Source organism: Drosophila suzukii, chromosome 3 (assembly GCF_043229965.1).
Source record: "Drosophila suzukii chromosome 3, CBGP_Dsuzu_IsoJpt1.0, whole genome shotgun sequence".
NCBI lineage: Eukaryota > Metazoa > Arthropoda > Insecta > Diptera > Drosophilidae > Drosophila > Drosophila suzukii.
This window is the reverse complement of record NC_092082.1, coordinates 90,768,415-90,787,136: the sequence shown is the minus strand read 5'-3', so window position 1 is coordinate 90,787,136 and position 18,722 is coordinate 90,768,415. Positions and strand designations below refer to the sequence as shown.

General features: G+C 42.4%; 5 protein-coding genes across 7 annotated transcripts; 2 read left to right on the top strand and 3 right to left on the bottom strand.

Moving 5' to 3' along the window:
• The first annotated feature begins 763 nt into the window (after positions 1–763).
• Positions 764–7,043, top strand: trp (transient receptor potential). The gene is made up of 14 exons (XM_036819397.3): positions 764–1,111; positions 1,171–1,408; positions 1,465–1,607; positions 2,324–2,525; positions 2,616–2,792; positions 2,933–3,167; positions 3,225–3,523; positions 3,585–3,952; positions 4,025–4,382; positions 4,839–5,058; positions 5,285–5,450; positions 5,512–5,672; positions 5,801–5,955; positions 6,010–7,043. Exons 1-14 carry the CDS (start codon positions 963–965, stop codon positions 6,949–6,951), a joined length of 3,813 nt encoding a protein of 1,270 aa, XP_036675292.3. The 5' UTR covers positions 764–962; the 3' UTR covers positions 6,952–7,043.
• A 171-nt stretch (positions 7,044–7,214) lies between these two features.
• On the top strand, positions 7,215–8,630 carry Capa (cardio acceleratory peptide capability). The gene is made up of 3 exons (XM_017081952.4): positions 7,215–7,357; positions 7,984–8,145; positions 8,210–8,630. The coding sequence occupies exons 1-3, from the start codon at positions 7,294–7,296 to the stop codon at positions 8,437–8,439; spliced, it is 456 nt and encodes a 151-aa protein (XP_016937441.2). The 5' UTR covers positions 7,215–7,293; the 3' UTR covers positions 8,440–8,630.
• Positions 8,631–8,700: 70 nt separating this feature from the next.
• On the bottom strand, positions 8,701–13,706 carry LOC108015456 (uncharacterized). Of its 3 annotated transcripts, none has more exons than XM_070996096.1 (9): positions 13,420–13,706; positions 12,461–12,645; positions 12,198–12,406; positions 11,493–12,107; positions 11,109–11,269; positions 10,851–11,052; positions 9,740–10,755; positions 9,243–9,447; positions 8,701–9,110 (listed from the first exon to the last, which is right to left on the bottom strand). In XM_070996096.1, the coding sequence occupies exons 1-9, from the start codon at positions 13,547–13,549 to the stop codon at positions 8,819–8,821; spliced, it is 3,015 nt and encodes a 1,004-aa protein (XP_070852197.1). In that variant the 5' UTR covers positions 13,550–13,706; the 3' UTR covers positions 8,701–8,818. The 3 variants fall into 3 exon arrangements, 2 of the variants coding, with proteins under 2 accessions (XP_070852197.1, XP_065722507.2); XM_065866435.2 differs by having other exon boundaries at positions 11,109–11,266; XR_011604125.1 differs by lacking the exon at positions 8,701–9,110 and having other exon boundaries at positions 9,307–9,447; positions 9,501–10,755.
• Positions 13,707–15,413: 1,707 nt separating this feature from the next.
• LOC108015478 (endocuticle structural glycoprotein ABD-5) lies at positions 15,414–16,721 on the bottom strand. Its single transcript, XM_017081909.4, has 3 exons — positions 16,572–16,721; positions 15,757–15,887; positions 15,414–15,698 (listed from the first exon to the last, which is right to left on the bottom strand). Exons 1-3 carry the CDS (start codon positions 16,587–16,589, stop codon positions 15,473–15,475), a joined length of 375 nt encoding a protein of 124 aa, XP_016937398.3. The 5' UTR covers positions 16,590–16,721; the 3' UTR covers positions 15,414–15,472.
• Positions 16,722–17,778: 1,057 nt separating this feature from the next.
• LOC108015454 (uncharacterized) lies at positions 17,779–18,395 on the bottom strand. Its single transcript, XM_070996367.1, has 3 exons — positions 18,364–18,395; positions 18,101–18,280; positions 17,779–18,041 (listed from the first exon to the last, which is right to left on the bottom strand). Exons 1-3 carry the CDS (start codon positions 18,378–18,380, stop codon positions 17,816–17,818), a joined length of 423 nt encoding a protein of 140 aa, XP_070852468.1. The 5' UTR covers positions 18,381–18,395; the 3' UTR covers positions 17,779–17,815.
• Between the last annotated feature and the right edge of the window lie 327 nt (positions 18,396–18,722).

Below are 18,722 nucleotides of genomic sequence, written 5' to 3'. Positions count from 1 at the left end.
CTGACCCAGTGGCAAAAAGATGGTTTAAAACCATCGCATTTCTGTAAAACCCCACTGTTAGGAACAAGTGTGGTGTGTTTTGTGGGTTCTGTTGGTTCTGTCGGTTATCCAAGAGCTTAAAAGCTTGACTTTTCACTAGTTTTACGGACTGTTAACGCCGTGCAGTCGGAAATAAAAATAGCTTTCTGATAAGGTAGGTTTTATTTAGCCAGGCTTATAATTATGTGCTATTTAAAATTTAGGTAGTACAAGTTCTTGTTAAGTTTTAGGCTTAAGTGTAGATAGCTTATGGAGTCCAGAAATAAATTTTAATGAATATTAACAACCTACTTACTTACCCTTTTTAATAAGAACTGGATATACGAGGTGCCACAGAAATCGCAAGGTCTTAAAAAAATTCTTTTGTGAAAAAGGGTGTCAAAAAAGTTAATTTAATTCAATCAAAGCACTCAGACACCCATTGCAGACTATGGATTTTCAGGCATCAAAGCGGTTTGGTCTCTTTGCTAGGGCTTCGAAAATCGAATATAATGCGCTGCTCACTCATCACGTGCCCTGCAGCTAAAAAATAGACCATAAATTCCTCAGCTAAAATCGCAAAATCGGTTGCTGCCTCCGAAATGCAGCCCCACAACTACCAAATGGTGGTCAAATGGGCCCATTGACTTGTGTTCTTCCCCCAACACATTGACCGAGTTTTAGCCGAGTTTAGGCACTAATGTAATTAGTGGAATATAGCCACTAGTGGCTGCCACTTCTGCTCAGTGCAACGCGGCTAATTGGAGACTAAACATCGTCACGATGGAACACTAAAGGATACAGTGCGCGAAAGGATTAAGTGCAGGACTCCTCTCGCAGGAGCAAGGATATAGATTTATATCCTGTACCCAATATATGTGTGTGTGAAATGTGAAGTGACCGAGTGGTTCTGAGTTCGCATAGACCAATAAATCGGTAGCAACATGGGTAGCAACACGGAATCCGATGCCGAAAAGGCATTGGGCTCTCGCCTGGATTACGATCTGATGATGGCCGAGGAGTATATCCTCAGTGATGTGGAGAAGAATTTCATATTGGCCTGCGAGCGTGGTGATCTGCCGGGTGTCAAAAAGTGAGGGTGTATTACGTGGATTAACGTGGTCTTTTTGAAATAACGGATTATCCTTGAAGGATTCTCGAGGAGTACATGGGCACGGATAAGTTCAACATCAACTGCACGGATCCCATGAATCGCTCCGCTTTGATTTCGGCCATCGAGAACGAGAACTTCGATCTGATGGTGATCCTGCTGGAGAACAACATCGAGGTGGGCGACGCCCTGCTCCATGCAATTTCCGAGGAGTATGTGGAGGCCGTGGAGGAGCTGCTGCAGTGGGAGGAGACCAACCACAAGGAGGGCCAGCCCTACGTGGGTAATATCCATCCTTCTGATGCTCGGGGGACTTATTTCTGATCCTTTGGCAGAGCTGGGAGGCGGTGGACCGCTCCAAGTCCACCTTCACCGTGGACATCACGCCCCTTATCCTGGCCGCCCACCGCAATAACTACGAGATACTCAAAATCCTCCTGGATCGCGGGGCCACGCTGCCCATGCCGCACGACGTCAAGTGAGTAACGATGTCCTGTATAGAGAAGTCCTTTATGGAGATGTAGTGGGTGTCGATGTGGTGAGCTTCTTCGTCCTTCGGGAGTCACGTTCCATTGTTTGCCCAACTGGCATCCCACTCATGTAGCACCTCGCTGGGTACTTCTAATTATACCTAATTGCGGACAAATTAGGGTGGAAAATTCATACAGGGTGTGAGGATGTTTGGGGGAAAGGAGTGAAATTTTAGGTCTTGTTATTCTACTCAAGAGTCATTTAAATGTCCTTCAAGTAGTGCTTAGAACTGCCTCAAAGAATTTACAGTTCTCTTAAATATTTTTCTTATTTTCATGCCTGTTTGGTTGTAGTTTTTAATTTGATGTAAACAAAATTTCCTGGAAGGATTCATGGGAGATTTCCCTTTTCTTATTGCAGCTGCTTTCTAAATTATTTTTTTCATCGAATTTTGCAGAAAATTTTCTGCTGTAATAAAAGGTCCTTTGAATGCACTTTTAGTTTCTCTTATTCCTAAAGGTCTTTAATATCTTATATTTAAAGATTCGGTTTGAGTGTTAAAAAAAACGGCAGCTAAAGTTTTTCTGTCCTTAGAATTTTCGAAGGTCCTTTAAACCACCTATCCTTAGATATTTCTGTTTTTTCATATTGTCAGTCTCTTTAAGGATACCAAAGCGTTCTAGGACATTCAAATATAATATTATATATTTTATATTACTCCAGGTGCGGCTGCGATGAGTGTGTGACCTCCCAGACGACGGACTCCCTGCGCCACTCGCAGTCGAGGATCAACGCCTACAGGGCTCTCTCGGCCAGCTCGCTGATAGCACTTAGCTCCCGGGACCCTGTACTGACCGCCTTCCAATTGTCCTGGGAACTCAAGCGCCTGCAGGCGATGGAATCGGAGTTTCGTGCCGAATACACGGTACGCTAGTTGTACTATATTATTCAATGTAAGCGCTGCTCCCAGTGCTGAATGCGAATGCGAATGCCTTTGTTTGTGTTTGCCCAACAGGAGATGCGTCAGATGGTGCAGGACTTCGGAACCTCGCTTCTGGACCACGCACGCACATCCATGGAGCTCGAGGTGATGCTCAACTTCAACCACGAGCCGTCCCACGAAATCTGGTGTCTCGGCCAGCGACAGACTTTGGATCGATTGAAGCTAGCCATTCGATATAAGCAGAAGACGGTGGGTTTGGGTTAATCTTTCGATTAAAAGACTTTATTTACTAAAAAGAAGAAGGGGTTTTTATAGCAGACATACGTATATTAATACCCTACTTATTAATAAAGGACGCTTATTAAATATCATTAATTATCCCGTCGTAGTTTGTGGCACATCCAAATGTCCAACAATTATTGGCCGCCATTTGGTATGATGGACTACCAGGATTCCGGCGCAAGCAGGCCTCCCAGCAGCTGATGGAAGTGGTGAAACTGGGTTGCAGTTTTCCCATCTACAGTTTGAAGTACATCCTGGCCCCGGATTCCGAGGGGGCCAAGTTCATGCGCAAGCCCTTTGTGAAGTTCATCACGCACTCCTGCTCCTACATGTTCTTTTTGAGTGGGTAAAGTCGGGGTATTCCCCAAATCATTTATGTAATTACCCTTCCATCCTCAGTGCTTTTGGGTGCCGCCTCTTTGAGGGTGGTGCAAATCACCTTTGAACTCCTGGCCTTTCCCTGGATGCTGACCATGCTGGAGGATTGGCGCAAACACGAAAGGGGTTCCCTACCAGGTCCCATCGAACTGGCAATCATCATGTACATAATGGCTCTTATATTTGAGGAACTAAAGTCACTGTACTCGGATGGTCTGTTTGAGTATATCATGGATCTTTGGAACATAGTGGACTACATATCGAATATGTTCTATGTGACGTGGATTCTTTGTAGAGCCACCGCCTGGGTTATAGTTCATGTGAGTTTGTATTATTACTGAATAACCAACACATAATAAATCTATGCGTTTTTCCTTATAGCGTGATCTTTGGTTCCGAGGTATAGATCCGTACTTCCCCCGTGAGCACTGGCATCCATTTGATCCCATGCTTTTATCGGAGGGCGCCTTTGCTGCCGGAATGGTCTTTTCATATCTGAAACTGGTCCATATTTTCTCCATCAATCCCCATTTGGGTCCGTTGCAAGTTTCACTGGGTCGCATGATAATCGATATTATAAAGTTCTTCTTTATCTACACACTGGTGTTGTTTGCCTTTGGTTGTGGTCTCAATCAATTGCTTTGGTACTATGCCGAGCTCGAGAAGAACAAGTGCTATCACCTGCATCCCGATGTGGCTGACTTTGATGACCAGGAGAAGGCCTGTACCATCTGGCGAAGATTTTCCAAGTAGGTTTACCTAAAGTACCTAAATACCTATTACATTATAGATGTTTTTTTAAACTTCTTCACCTATTTCAGCTTATTTGAAACTTCACAATCCCTTTTCTGGGCCTCGTTTGGCCTGGTAGACCTGGTATCATTTGATCTAGCGGGAATCAAGAGTTTCACCCGCTTCTGGGCCCTTTTGATGTTCGGCTCCTACTCAGTCATCAACATCATTGTGCTTCTCAACATGCTCATTGCCATGATGTCCAATTCGTATCAAATCATCTCTGAGAGAGCCGATACTGAGTGGAAGTTTGCCCGTTCCCAGCTGTGGATGAGTTACTTCGAGGATGGAGGCACCATTCCACCACCGTTCAACCTCTGTCCCAACGTGAAGATGTTGAAGAAGACTCTGGGGCGAAAGCGACCCTCACGAACCAAGAGCTTCATGGTAAGATGAACTGTAAGAAATTTGATGCTATTGGGCTTTCAGTTTTAGAGTTATTTTTAAAAAGTAGCGCCTTAAATATATAATCTGGAAAACTATTCAAATATATTAAAGAACACTTTTTAATTTAGGGGAAGTTTTAAATAATGAAAAACCAGATAATAGCTTTTTTCAACCAAAAATATCCTTTAAATTAAAATTCCTCCAAATGTTAAAGTAATATTATTATTTTTTGTAAGAATAATATTTTAAACAAGATTCAATTTTATAAATACAGACATTTTTTCAAGTTTAACTACCTCACAGTGAGAGGCGGGACAATCAATACAAATCTTTGGCAAAATCATTTTCAATCAAGCCCATGCAGCGCTGGCTGTGCGTCAAAGAGGAGGCTAATACATCCTTTTCCGTGTCCTTCCACCCCGTTTTGAATTTCTTCTCTCTTCCAACTCCAACCAGCGCAAATCCCTGGAACGGGCACAGACCCTGCATGACAAAGTGATGAAGCTGCTGGTCAGGCGGTACATTACGGCGGAGCAGAGGCGGCGGGACGATTACGGCATTACCGAGGATGATATCATTGAGGTGCGCCAGGACATCAGCTCCTTGCGATTTGAGCTACTGGAGATTTTCACGAACAACAGTTGGGAAGTTCCGGACATTGAGAAGAAGTCACAGGGTAAGAGAAGAATGCCCTTAATGATAATAGCTATGATGAATGATAAATGAGTTCGGCCCCTGAAACCATGGTTTATTTGTCTCATAAAAACCTATAAAAATCTTTAAAATGGGTAGAAACCATTATATAATATCTTTAAAATTTAATGGGTACCTTTAATAAAAGTATGATTTATTCAGAAAATATTAAAAATAAAATGATTATTTAAAATTGGAAACTGTTTTAGGAGTTGCCCGAACCACCAAGGGCAAGGTGATGGAACGTCGTATTCTCAAGGACTTCCAGATTGGTTTTGTGGAGAACCTGAAGCAGGAAATGAGCGAAAGTGAGAACGGCGCAGATATCTTCTCATCGCTAGCCAAGGTCATTGGCAGAAAGAAGACGCAGAAGGGGTAGGTCTAATTTATTAGATAGGATTTCATAAATATTTTTAAAAATTTGTACTAATTATAGAGACAAGGACTGGAACGCCATTGCGAGAAAGAACACTTTCGCTTCCGATCCCATTGGCTCAAAGCGATCCTCCATGCAACGCCATAGCCAACGAAGTCTGAGGAAAAAGATCATCGAGCAGGCCAATGAGGGTCTGCAGATGAACCAGAACCAGTTGATTGGTAAGATTTTGAAGATTCTTGAGAAAAAACGTTCTTGATATTAAGATAAAAGTAGTCTTGTATGCTGAGAACATTTTTGAGATCGATGGAAAAGTACTTTTATATGAACAACCCCTTATCCATTCCAGAATTCAATCCCAATCTGGGTGATGTAACTCGGGCAACGAGAGTGGCCTATGTCAAGTTCATGCGAAAGAAGATGGCTGCCGATGAGGTTTCCATAGCCGATGAGGGAGGTGCTACCAATGGCGAGGCGCAGAAGAAGCCGCTGGATGCCGCTGGGGTATTAAAATATATGACTCTTCCTATTTAATCTTATATTTCAACCCACTCACAGTCCAAAAAATCCATAACCAGTAGCGGTGGTGGAGGAGGAGCTTCCATGTTAGCTGCAGCTGCTCTGCGAGCCTCAGTCAAGAATGTGGATGAAAAGTCTGGAGATAGTGACAAGGATAAGAAACCCGGCACTGTTAGCAAGCCCGGTGAGGCGAAGAAGCCAGGTGATGATAAGGATAAGCAGCAGCCTCCCAAGGACTCCAAGCCGCCACCAGGAGGTGCGAAGCCCGGTGACCAGAAGCCAGCTCCAGCAGCAGGTGCTCCAAAGCCCCAAGCAGCTGGAAGCCAAACCAAGCCCACGGACCAGCAGAAGAAGGATGCTCCGGCACCGCCAACCAAACCGGGAGACACCAAGCCTTCAGCTCCCAAGCCCGGAGAGCCTGCAAAGCCCGAGGCAGCTGCCAAGAAAGAGGACTCCTCCAAGAGCGAACCCAGCAAGCCGGGAGCCACCAGTGGAGCAGCCAAAAGTGCAGCTCCCTCGGCTCCTTCGGATGCCAAGCCGGATTCCAAGCTGAAAACCGACGCAGCCGGAGCTCCAGAGGGCACAAAGGCCACCAATGGAGACAAGAAGCCGGGTGACTCCAAGTCAGGAGAGGATGCCAAGGACAAGAAGCCAGGTGACGATAAGGATAAGAAACCGGGAGATGATAAGGATAAGAAGCCTTCAGACGACAAAGACAAGAAACCGGCCGACAATAAGGACAAGAAACCGGGTGACGACAAGGACAAGAAGCCAGGAGACGACAAAGATAAGAAACCAGAAGACGACAAGGATAAAAAACCGGGTGACGACAAGGATAAGAAACCAACTGATGACAAGGACAAGAAGCCAGGAGCAGCTCCTCTGAAACCAGCCATCAAAGTGGGTCAAAGCAGTGCGGCAGCTGGCGGAGAACGGGGCAAATCCACGGTCACAGGTCGCATGATCTCCGGCTGGCTTTAAACCATCCCAGTTTCACCCGTTTGGATAGCAGTTATATAGACATAAGATCCCTTGTTTGTCTGAACAATAAACGAACCTCAAATATAAGTGTACCCACACATGTTGCAAGGACCACCTGTTGCTAGCAACATCTGATTTGCATCCCGGCAACATTCATCAGCCGCCCCGTGGGTCTGGTGGCAATTCATTTGCCTGTCATCCTTCTCTCCGTTTTTTTGGCCTATAAAAGAACGGGAACTTCGGCCAGAAGCATCACACAACCAGTGACCGTTCTAGGAAGAACATCTGACCGAAAAACATATTCTGCCAACCTAGTGAAGTTTTAAAAAGTCTTTTGCAATCATGAAATCAATGTTGGTCAACGCAGTTTTAGTGCTTTTTCTAATCGCAGAGTTCAGTGCAGCAGGTGAGTGTGGAATGGAGTGAAAATCTTTCCTCGGGCAATATTATGAGAATCCATAAAAACACACTACAGATTTAGTATCGCCTAATAAAAAGGTTTCCAAGCAATTGATTTCAAAGCAAAGAATTTTCAAAGAGCTTTAAATAATTTTCAAACATATTTTACAGCTCCTTTAAAAGAAAAAGGTAAAACAGTAACCTTTTAGTTTCACTTTCCTTCTTCTTCAAATTATTTTTCCACATTATATCAAAAGTTTGAATCCAATTTACAGCACTCTTAAAAAAGCATGAACTTTGCATTTCTTTTCTAAAAATTTATTCGAACTTTTAAATTCTCAAATGGAATAGGTCGCATATATTAAATCTAACTGCTGAAATAATTAAAGCGACATATTAAAACTAATACTCCGTTATAAAATTTATATTTCTACAATTTTTAAAGAATTGATGGTAACATACATTAAAGAAAATCCAATAATACTTACTAGCTTATTCATCCTAACGAACTAGAAGTAAAATATTTATAGAGACCATCAAGTCGCTTTGGTTATTATAGCAGTTGAGCACGAAAAAAGCTTATTCCATGGTATCCTAAGCACATAATTTACAAACCACTAACACTCCATTCAGAGATGGACCACGACAAGAACCGCCGAGGTGCCAACATGGGTCTCTATGCCTTCCCGCGCGTTGGTCGCGGAGATCCGAGTCTGGCGAACAGTCTGCGCGACGGATTAGAAGCCGGGTTCCTCGACGGCATTTACGGAGATGCCTCCCAGGAGGATTATAATGGTAAGTCGTTGCGGCCGGATAACTAATTGGCCTAAACGCCCGCGGGGACTATTCGCCATTCCAGAGGCCGATTTCCAGAAGAGGGCCAGTGGTCTGGTGGCCTTCCCACGCGTTGGCCGCGGAGACGCCGAGCTGAGGAAGTGGGCCCATCTGCTGGCCCTGCAACAGGTGCTGGACAAGCGCACGGGACCCAGTGCCTCATCGGGATTGTGGTTCGGTCCCCGCCTCGGAAAGCGCAGTGTGGACGCCAAGTCCTTCGAGGACACCAACAAGGGACAAAAGGAATTCAACTAAGCCCACACACTCTCTTATGATTGATGAACTGATGATGGAAGGCACCTACTTTTTGACACTCTCAATGTCGTAAACACCTTTTTGTACATCAAAGAGAACGCTTCTAATTGAATATTGTAACGGGTATACAGCAAATATGTTTTTCGGTCAAATATATTACGAATTAAGGGCTGGTGAGAGCTTGTAATTAATGTCTTTGTGTGTTGTTCTTGCCATTTCGAGTATGTAAATATAATAAAAATCATTACATAGTCTGCAAAATGGGTTTTAAAGGAGTAATCCTCTTTTTCGAGTATTAAGAAAAGTTTATTCTAAATGAATTGCAAACATTTTTGGTACAGATATGCCATGACAAAGTTAATATCATAATATATGGGATCTACTCCTGCTGTTGCTTGAACTTGCGCAACTCGGATTGTATGGCCTCGATAAGGGGCGCAGTTCCCGATGAACTTCCAGCTGACGGATCCAATCTGTTCTCCATCCTTTGAGTAGGACCTGCGCTCACGGGCCGATTTAGGGTGGAGTGCGAGCTATACATACTCCCTCCTCCCCAGGCACTATAAGTCGGGGATGGTGGTTGTGTGGAATACGCCGACTTGGAGGTCTTTTCCGGCTGGGCTGTGGCTGGACGTTCAGCAATGTTTTTGGACCCTCCCGAAGGATGAAAACTGAAAGATCACAAGCTAATTATAAGATATCACATAATATCACATCATATCATATTATCATCCCTTTATATAATCTTCATATCATAGCACATTACGATATATCTTATCATCGTTTTGTTTTCAGAACCTCACCTGGGCAACCCCGCCGATGAGCCCCTGTGCTCCCTCTTCGTAACCCTCCTGTTGTTCGTGAAATTCTGGGTGGGCAAGGGCATGGGTATATCATCCTGGCTGGAGTACATTTGCAGGGCTCCCTCCAAAAGCCCCTCGTAGTGATTTCGTATTGCCGACGGATTGTGCAGCGGACTGGGATTGTAGTCCGCATAGTTGAGGGCCTCTGGGGAAGATCGATTGGAGAAGTTGAGTACGATATAAGGAGACCGACTTTACCAGGTTGAAGAGGGTGTAACTACGTTGTTAGTTGGCTACGTTTTGGTTATCGGGATGTTATCAGGATATCAGGATTTTTGGTGCAAGCAATAACAATAACAAAATCAACGACTACAGGTTGTCCTAGTAACGCGACTTGTCCCCAAATCGAACGTCGCCATTGTCATCGTCCTCGTCGTCATCGTTATTATTATTATTACGTTTAGTATTATTCTTTGGGGTTTCTCCTCCCGGCTCACCCTGCGTCTGCTTCTTCTTGTGCCGCTCCCAGACCACGGGACCCACAACTCCCGGATCCGGATTATCGCTGTGCGAAGCGGAACGCACATTCCTTACGGACGACGGCGGTGCCTTGGGACTGGGAAAGCTGGCGATGGTGGCTATGGTGTTGTCCTTGCTGCCCTGGGATTTATGGGTTCTCAGGGATCTCGTGGAGTTGTGCGGCGCCACTGCATTCACATTGTTGTAGTAGGTGACGAAGACGGGATCTAGGACTCGGTTAAGGGGTTCCGGGTGAGTACTTTTGGGAAACGCCCTCACAGATGCCATCGATAGGAAGGATCCCACACTGGCCGTGTCGGATTTATCAGAGGGTTGCAGATTCCTTATCATCTCATTGTTAATGGCCTCGGCGGAAACGCCTCTTCCAGTTTTTTGAGTCAGCAACTTGTTCCGATGATAGTTGTTGTGGGGGTTGAAGGCCTCGTTCCTTTGAAAGTTCTCGTAACTACGACGCATGACCTCCGGGGAATCCTCCGCGGAGGAGTGACCCGCCAGGGAGCCCTGAACTGGACTCGTCTCCAGGGAACCCACGCGATTCTCGTTCAGATAACGCCTTCTTGATTTATGCCTCATCTTATCGCCCTTCTTCTCGGACACCACCGATGTGTAGACCGTTTCCTCGTGACCCTCAGCTCGATCGTATTGATGACGCCTCTTATGAGCATCAAACAAACGGGCTGCCTTGTCATCTAAAATCCTTTGGACATCGGCACTCGGCGGATTGATGGGACAGTACACCGAGGAGTCGGAGGTGTTGTCAGTCGATGAGGTTATGGAATCCCGACGGGATCGAGATTGGTTCTCCTGCGGCGGAGCTGGAAAACTGATGCGTGGCTCTCGTTCGTAGGAGAAGTTCCGCACACCCGTGTCCCTGGAATGCGAATGTCCTGGACTCGGTTCCCCTTCGGTCCTCTCACTGGTCGTGGGACGCATAGATTGACCCTCGGAGAGCAATTCGTTGCGGGAGGAGTTTCTGCAAAGGATACTCCTAATTTAACAAGGTTTCGAACTGAATATAATGTCCTTCAATTTCAGGAAATGGACTTTATTTTTGTAGTTATAACTTACCTATTGACTGCACTAAGTTCTCTTTGTCGGGAACGTGTTCTTCCAAGGAGTAGAACTGCCACAAGGAGCAACATCAGCAGAAGGATAGCCAATGAGCTGATGACCACCAAAGCCACGTTGTTTTTCACCGAGTTGAAGAACCCAGCCTGTCCACTTCGAGGAACAGGAGCCAAAGCAGTGGCCGTGGGCTCCCTTATATAGGCTACATAAATAACTTAAGTATGCTAATCAATTTTTAACGGAAATATTTCAACTCACGTTCGGATTTCATATAGACAGCCTGTCCAAATGTCTTGACCGCCTCGGATTCGCTGACCAGTTCCATATCCTTAGCTGCGGTGGTGGCCAAAACAGGTCGACCATTCACCAAAACCGTGTAAATCAACTCGGTTTGGTTGGCTATGGGACGATCATTGCTGCTAAAAAATATTTAAAGCAGGAAAATAAGATAATAAAGCAGATTAAAATTATGTTTTTAATCTTATAAGATCAGGAAAATAAAGGATTTAAATTTAATAACACCAGCGCATATTTCTATCCATATCCACATCCCCATCATGAAATTGATATTTTTTACGAGTGCACTTTATGGGTTAATCAAACTCCTAATATAATAACAAGTTCGGCAGCCCAGGCACTTACAATTTGAGGTTGACGTAGTTGTGCTCCTCCATGGTACCGAACCCATTGGTGTTGGTGCTCCACTTTTGCACATCCGCCTCGCTAATTTGCGTTAGGTTGTGTATGACAACTCTGACGTGCTCGTCCCTATAGAGTGGTTGGGTTTGGGGCTGGGATCGGGGTGGTTCCATCCCCCCTTCCATCGCCTGTTGTTGTTGTTGCTGCACCGGCGGTTGCTTAGTCAACAAGGCTTCGTGCATTTCCCGCAACTTTTCCGATTTTCCATTCTGCTGTATGAGCTCCCAGGGGATCAGAGTAACGTATGCCCCATAATCTATCGATTCTGTACTGGTCGAGGGGGTGACCCCCATCGGGGGTGGCTCCTCGGACTGCTCCTGCTCCTCCTCCGAGTTGCTGGCCCATTCGGTGTCTTCGCCCAGTCTTCTTACAGTCTTGATGTAGTGCTCCTCATCCTCCTGCATGTCCAGTATTTCCACATCATCTGCCGGTGATCCCGTAGTGGTTTCAGGTTTCGTTGGTGGTGTTAAAGACTTCCGACGTTCTCGAGGAGCTGCCGGTAGGTTAACCCCTCCGATTTGCTGAGCTCCATTTATCCCAAGATGGCGAGTTTGCTGCCTGTTGTTAATTTTTAAATTTATAATTGTTGATATATTGTCTATTACCTAGAGTTCCTACCATTATAAATGTTAATGATTAATCACTTACCTGGTAAAAGCCAGACGATATAATCGTGCCAGCTTCTCCTCTAAAGTGGGGTTATCCTTGGCGGTATAGAAACCCGACATGACCGTCAGCAGCCAATATCTTCGATCCGTGGCGGAATAATTCAGGGGAGGCATTCCTGGACCACCCATGTCCCAAGTGCCGCCACCATCATCCGGTTTACAATCCAGGCAAATGGGTATGTCAATTTCCTATAAACCAATCTTTAATATCTTCTCTAAGGTTAGTCCCCAACTTTAACTCACATTGTTTCCATCCACATATATAGTGGCCACCACTGTTTCCGTCTTGAAAACCGTTTCCTTGCCCTTGGTAATGCCCGTGTGCACCTTTTTCAGGAAATCCGGAGGGCCATCGCCCGAACCAGTCCAAAAAAAGTCCTCCAAATGTATTTCGTCCTTAACTTCGGGATAGTCTTCATCGGAGTTGTCTGGAAATGTCATGGTTTTATTATAACTACAGCAGTTTCTTGAACTTTCACCCCGTTTCCATAGAAAGTAAACAATGCCTTATGCCCAAAAATAAATGTTGCCTGTACACAAAGTTTTTATGAGACTTTTTGATTAAATACTATCTTTAATATATATAAACCCTATGCCAAAGTTGTTGAATCATCGTGCCTCAATCATTTATCAATTGTTATTTACCAAATTTATTGGTTTTTGATTTGTTTACCCCTTATTTTGGTTACAGGTTTTCGAGTTTGTTTGATCAATTGCGCTAATGGCAACATATTTCCTACAATGAATGCAGTTGAAGCGCAGCAATTATGCTCATGGTGAGTCCTTCTGAATGCACTCTGTGCGGTTAATACCCCCTCTCCCTATAGACAACAATAGCATTACCTTATCGATTAGCACTTTCGTTTCCAAAAACCCAAAGACAGGAACTTGACAATTTGCTTGCGTGTTGCCCCCGCAATTAACTATACACCTGCCTTGATTTGGCAGGTCGAATCACCTGGGTCAGTTCTCTTTTTACCTTTCGGTTTTTGCAATTAACTCATATTGATTGTCCCAAATTTTTGCTGCGGTCAATGATGAATTTTTGATGTTTTTTTGTGTTAATGCTTTCGACCAGAAATGCGTAAAGCGTTAAAGGTCAAAATACTTGCTCCATACAAATGGGTACTGGGTACTGGGGGCCCTAGAACCTCTAGATAATATAGAACAAAACAGTTTCCCTCGCTGGATGCTCAACTTACCGTGACTTAATTGTATAAGCGGCTGACCAAGCTGCGACTTTTGCGTAGCCTGGCAACTTTGTTGGATGACCAAAAATAAAGATATGAGCAGAATCGTTTGATTTGCTTTCATTTTCACTGGATTATTCATGAGCGTTATGGTCACTTTCGGGTGTTTTCACTTCGTACCGCATTTCCCTTTGCCACGAGCTAAAGAATCGGTTGCGATGAGGGAAAATGTTCTACTGATACAAGGCGATGAAAAGCCGAATCGGCACCGTCGAACGTCAACCGGGAACTAAACGCTCCATTGTAATCCAAACATTCTCGGGGGCTATATCTGAATATATGGTGGTGCGGATGGCTGACATTGTTATAACCCGCTCTCTGTTTGGGCCGCTTTATGCCTGGTCAGTTACCTGGGTTACCTCAGTTGGCGATTTCAGAGGCAACAGGCATGTATCGGAAAAGCGCGCCAACACAAAAACCTTCCGCTTTCCGTAAACAAAGAGGAGCTTTCCACCAAGTCGGACTTTTTCTGATAACTTTTCATTGCTTTTTGCGACAACATTGCTAACAAAAAGGTACTATGTAAAAACTTTTAATCATGGTTCCAGTCTTGGTTTATAAAAGCTATCCTAAAGAAATACCAAAGCTGCTTAATATGGCAACGAGTTCTGTAAGCAATAATATAACGGCCTATTTCTGAGAATAATGTAACATAATAATATGACATCAATAATTAACTTAGTATAATTTCTAAAAAGTTTCAAAGAGTTTTCTTAAGTTTCTTGAGTATAAATTGTAACTATAAATAAAGTACCTATCTTGTATTCATCATTTAAAGTCTTGTATCAATGGTCTATCTATAAGTAAAACCATAAATGAATACTGTGAGGAATCATAAAACGGCCTTCATATCATTACATGAATAATAGCTTTTTTGTAAGCATTAGTGTTATCAAAGTGGTTAAAGCTTGATTAATTAATAATAATTAGCAAGTAGTTTAAACAAGTTTTAAATCTGTTTAGCCACAAAGCCTTACAAATAAATTGAATACTGGCATTAATTTTTACACCTTTATAATTTTTGTTCTTTGTTGTTTTATTCTTTTTTCTAATAATACGTATTGGACAGCCATTAGTCCATATTGGACTTGAAAAAAGGGCCTTCAAATTACTACTCAAATAATTCGTTTACACTCGTGCACCCCACTACAGAAATGACAAATTAATTATAATTATTAAGTAATTTAAAAAGATTTCCTCAAGTAATAAAACCGATTGCTCAACGACTTCTGTGAAAATCGCTGAGCGGCCTTCGTCTTATTACTTGAATTATTGTCTTTTTACTAGTACCCGACTAGTATACAATTGATTAATTAATAATAATCATGGGGATGTACTGAGTAACTTCCCACCTACTTTTTTTGGCAAACTTGTTTCTCTTATTGATGTAGCCGCAAAATAAACCAAATACATCATACAATGGGACAAGGTTTTCTATGTAGGCTTTCAAAAAACCCCCGAAAAAATACATAATTATTACGAAATACCATTTATCATCATTGGAAACTAGTTTTTTTGGTCTAAATGCTTCCAGGAACCAATCTAATTTTGGGTTCTTTATTGTTGTTATCTGGATACACTAAGTTTAGATTATAATTATACCTATGCTATGAATTACGGCTGTCAATTTTGAGCTGTAGGCGCTTATTACCTTGTGAGTCTCACCTGAATAGTCTTTGTATTAAAATACATGTGTTGAAGTTTGGCGAAAAACCAACCGAATGTATTTGTCAATGCCTCCAAGATTCTTAAAACTTGTTTCGGGTGTCAGGTCCATCATGACAGTAGAATGCGCTAATTTGTCGGGCGTAAAGTCTTTTTAAAGGTCAAGACTATTACGCAACAGCAAACTCGTCTATCCAGAGCTATGATATTGAAACAAGTAAACTTGATCTTGGTCAGAAGGCGAATGGATATTCTTAAGAGATGCTAAACCAAACAACCAGTTTCAGCAGAAGAAAATATATTTTTAAAGCTTTGTTTACAAATCTAATCTATCAAAGGCTTAACCAGCAGCGGACTTCAGCGCTCCAGGGCTCAGTTTGCGGTTCTTAATTTGGTAACGGGCCTTGTAACCATCCTTATCGGCGGTGTACATCGTAACAGTATCGGTATCAGTCTTCTCATCATACGTGGAGTAGGTACCCATGACCACCAGCTGTTCATTTTCAGTTCCTGGGTTCATGATGACACCAATTTCCTCGCGTTTGCTTCCATTGGGGTCGTCAATGCTGCAATTTAATTATATATTAAGTCTCTAATCTTCAAGGAATGAAGGAGCATACGTACTTGAAGCGGTAACCCTCCTTGGTGGGAGCTGAGTTGTAGTATTCCGTAATAACGGTGGGTACGAAAAGGGAGTCCAAAAGTCCAGCCGAGCAGTTGGCTGCCATAATGGCCACCAGGGCAGTGAAAAGTAGCTATTAGGAATTAATAAAGAAATATGGTTATCATAATAATCTTAAATGTCTTAATCAAACTCATAGCCTGTAATCAACGTTTACTATGTAGTTTGAAAAATGTATTAATTACATATTACCCCACTTGATCGTTTTCAATTTAAACTTTCAGAACTTTTTCTCTTTCACACATTAGAGTCTATATTAAAAGATTTCAAAAATGTATATGTTTCATGATTTTATGGTTCTATTAAAAAACGCCTTTTCTTGTTACGATTATAAAAAATACATTTTTAAAGAAATATATCATTTTTTTAATTTTTTTTAAACAAAAACTTTTAAACTTGTTTTATGCACCTTTAAGTATTAGATAATCTTCTGGTCTTAGTTAGGAATGTGTGTCTAATAAAAAAGCCACAAATTTCTAATTTTTGCAATTTACTTGCGAAGTATAACCGCTTTGTGTCAATTGGACAATATTTCAAACAGCCCGGGCTATTAGCACAGCTGCATCAGTATCAATATCTTGTGAGCATTAACAGACTCTATTTGGATTGTTCACACACTTCACATGCCAATGTAATTGTAATTGCCGCCCCTTTGGTTGTTCTGAAGTCGTAGTTCTCGGTCGAGGGTTCCGGATGGGGAATGGAATCCGATTCGGACTCGGATTCTGGTCGGGTTCCGCCCTGAGCAACTGCTTACCAATTTCGCGGAGGCCATGTTGATGCGCGCTGAAGTTACGGAGCTATACTAAAGCATCCGAAGCGCGCCCCCTAATATATAAAAGTTAAGATCTGCATAAATCTTTCAAGCTCGCGACGTCAGGCACACACACAGTGGATAAGTCATATTTTTTTACTTAGTGGCTGCCACTATTGAGTAAAACCGGTCGCTCCTCGATTCTCTAACTTAAATGCTGAAACAAAACGCCAACGCCTTACAGCTATTATGTTTTATTTTTTGGAAGACTGATTCGGGTTCGGAAACTTTTTCGGCGAAAGTATCGAATTCAGAATCGACACATCTGCCCGGCACACACGCAATTCACAATTCTCCCGATTGTGCGAAAAACAGGTGCACGACTATTCCTCGATATCTTACCAAAATGTGGTTATCCTTGGTCTTAAAGCTAGCGAAACTAGTGATTTATAAAATTATATTTGCATATTAAGTTGCCAAATTAGACAAAAATTATTTGGAATGCTCAGAAACTAGTTTATTTTGGTTTATAGTCTGTCAGTGATTTCACTTTCTATAGGCGAAGCCCAAACTCTGCTGAGCATTCTCAACAATTGCTTTTTTTCTTTCAACGAATCAGGTTTTTCTTCTGAAAAGGTTTTCACGGTTTTTTACATGATTGTTTGATGGGATGAGTAATTAGTTGTAATTAACCATTAATAATGTTCGTGTGCTGACTCATTTTGAACCCATAAATCCTTTCTAGATTCGGCTATAAATCCATTGGTGTTAAATTTATATGTTCCTGGATGGCAATTAAATGAAACTTAAACTCAGGCATGAGCTTTGAATCCATTAATCTAAACGGCAACTCTGAGTTCAATGCTCTAGGCAGCGACACTTGCAAAGTTCATTAAATGCTAAATAATTCAACCAGAAAATATTTTCTTAAATAAGTATCTCTGAAGTAGAATACTTTTAAGTCATAATTTGTACTTTTATGTTAGGTCTTTCTGCCAAGCTTCAAATTAGGAGACTGGGAAATTAATCATCAATGAACAATCAAATCTTCGAGTTTTCCCCATTTTCAAATATCAAGTGTATACCATACAAAGATTGTTTCAAGCGTGATTGCTAGGCTAAACGATCTCTGCCCAAAAGTATACTTCACAGCATAGATTTGAAAGCGTTTTACAACGTCGTAAAGTACAATCCTACCAAATAACTTCTTTATTTATATACAGTTCAACCAAATTATATACAATTTGTTAGCCAGTGCAGCTTTTGAGACACATAATATTCAGTTTTCGGTTTTTATTTTGGTAGCGGGCTCTAGTACCATTCTTGTCGGCAACATACATGGTAACAGAATCGGTGTTGGTCTTCTCATCGTATGTGGAGTAGGATCCCATCACCACTGTTTCTTGTCGGTCTGTTCCAGGATTCAGGAATGTAACCATTTCCTCGCGTTTGCTGCCATTTGGCTCTTCCAATCTGATATTTAACGTATTATATTATATTGTACACCCTTGACCGACACTTAGATAACTTACTTAAAGTGGTATCCATCCTTGGTGGGAGTCAGTGAGTAGAACTCCGTTTTCACATATGAAACGAAATTGTTGAATGACTGCAGCGCCGGACTAGAAGGTCCAAGTAATCCAAAGTTCCCAAAACCGCCCTGGGCCGAGCCACTGGTGGCCATAATGCTCAGCAGGGCAGTAAAAAGAAGCCGAAATAAAAGGAAACGCAGGATAATACCAAGTTGTTATTATAATGTATTTATAACAAGTTCCGTTCAAATAATCTTCTTACCAATTTCGTTGAGGCCATCTTGATGTGCGCTGGTTTTGCAAGCTTTACTGAATCATGAGAAGCATATCCCACCTTATTTTATACATCTGAGAAAGTGCATAAACTTTAAGAGTGCTATTAATGAAAAAACAGGTCGCGGCAATCGATAATTTATAATCCGGAGATGGGCAGCACGTGTAGCAAAAATTGGTTTCTTTTTTTTGTTTTTTGATCTATGCATATCATTGCATAGATCCAAAAACAAATCTGACACATTTGTGCACAAATCTCAATGGTTTTTAAAATGCCATATAAATATTGCTCATCCACTGAAACAACAACGTTATATTAATCACAATACACTTTTTATATGAAATTTAC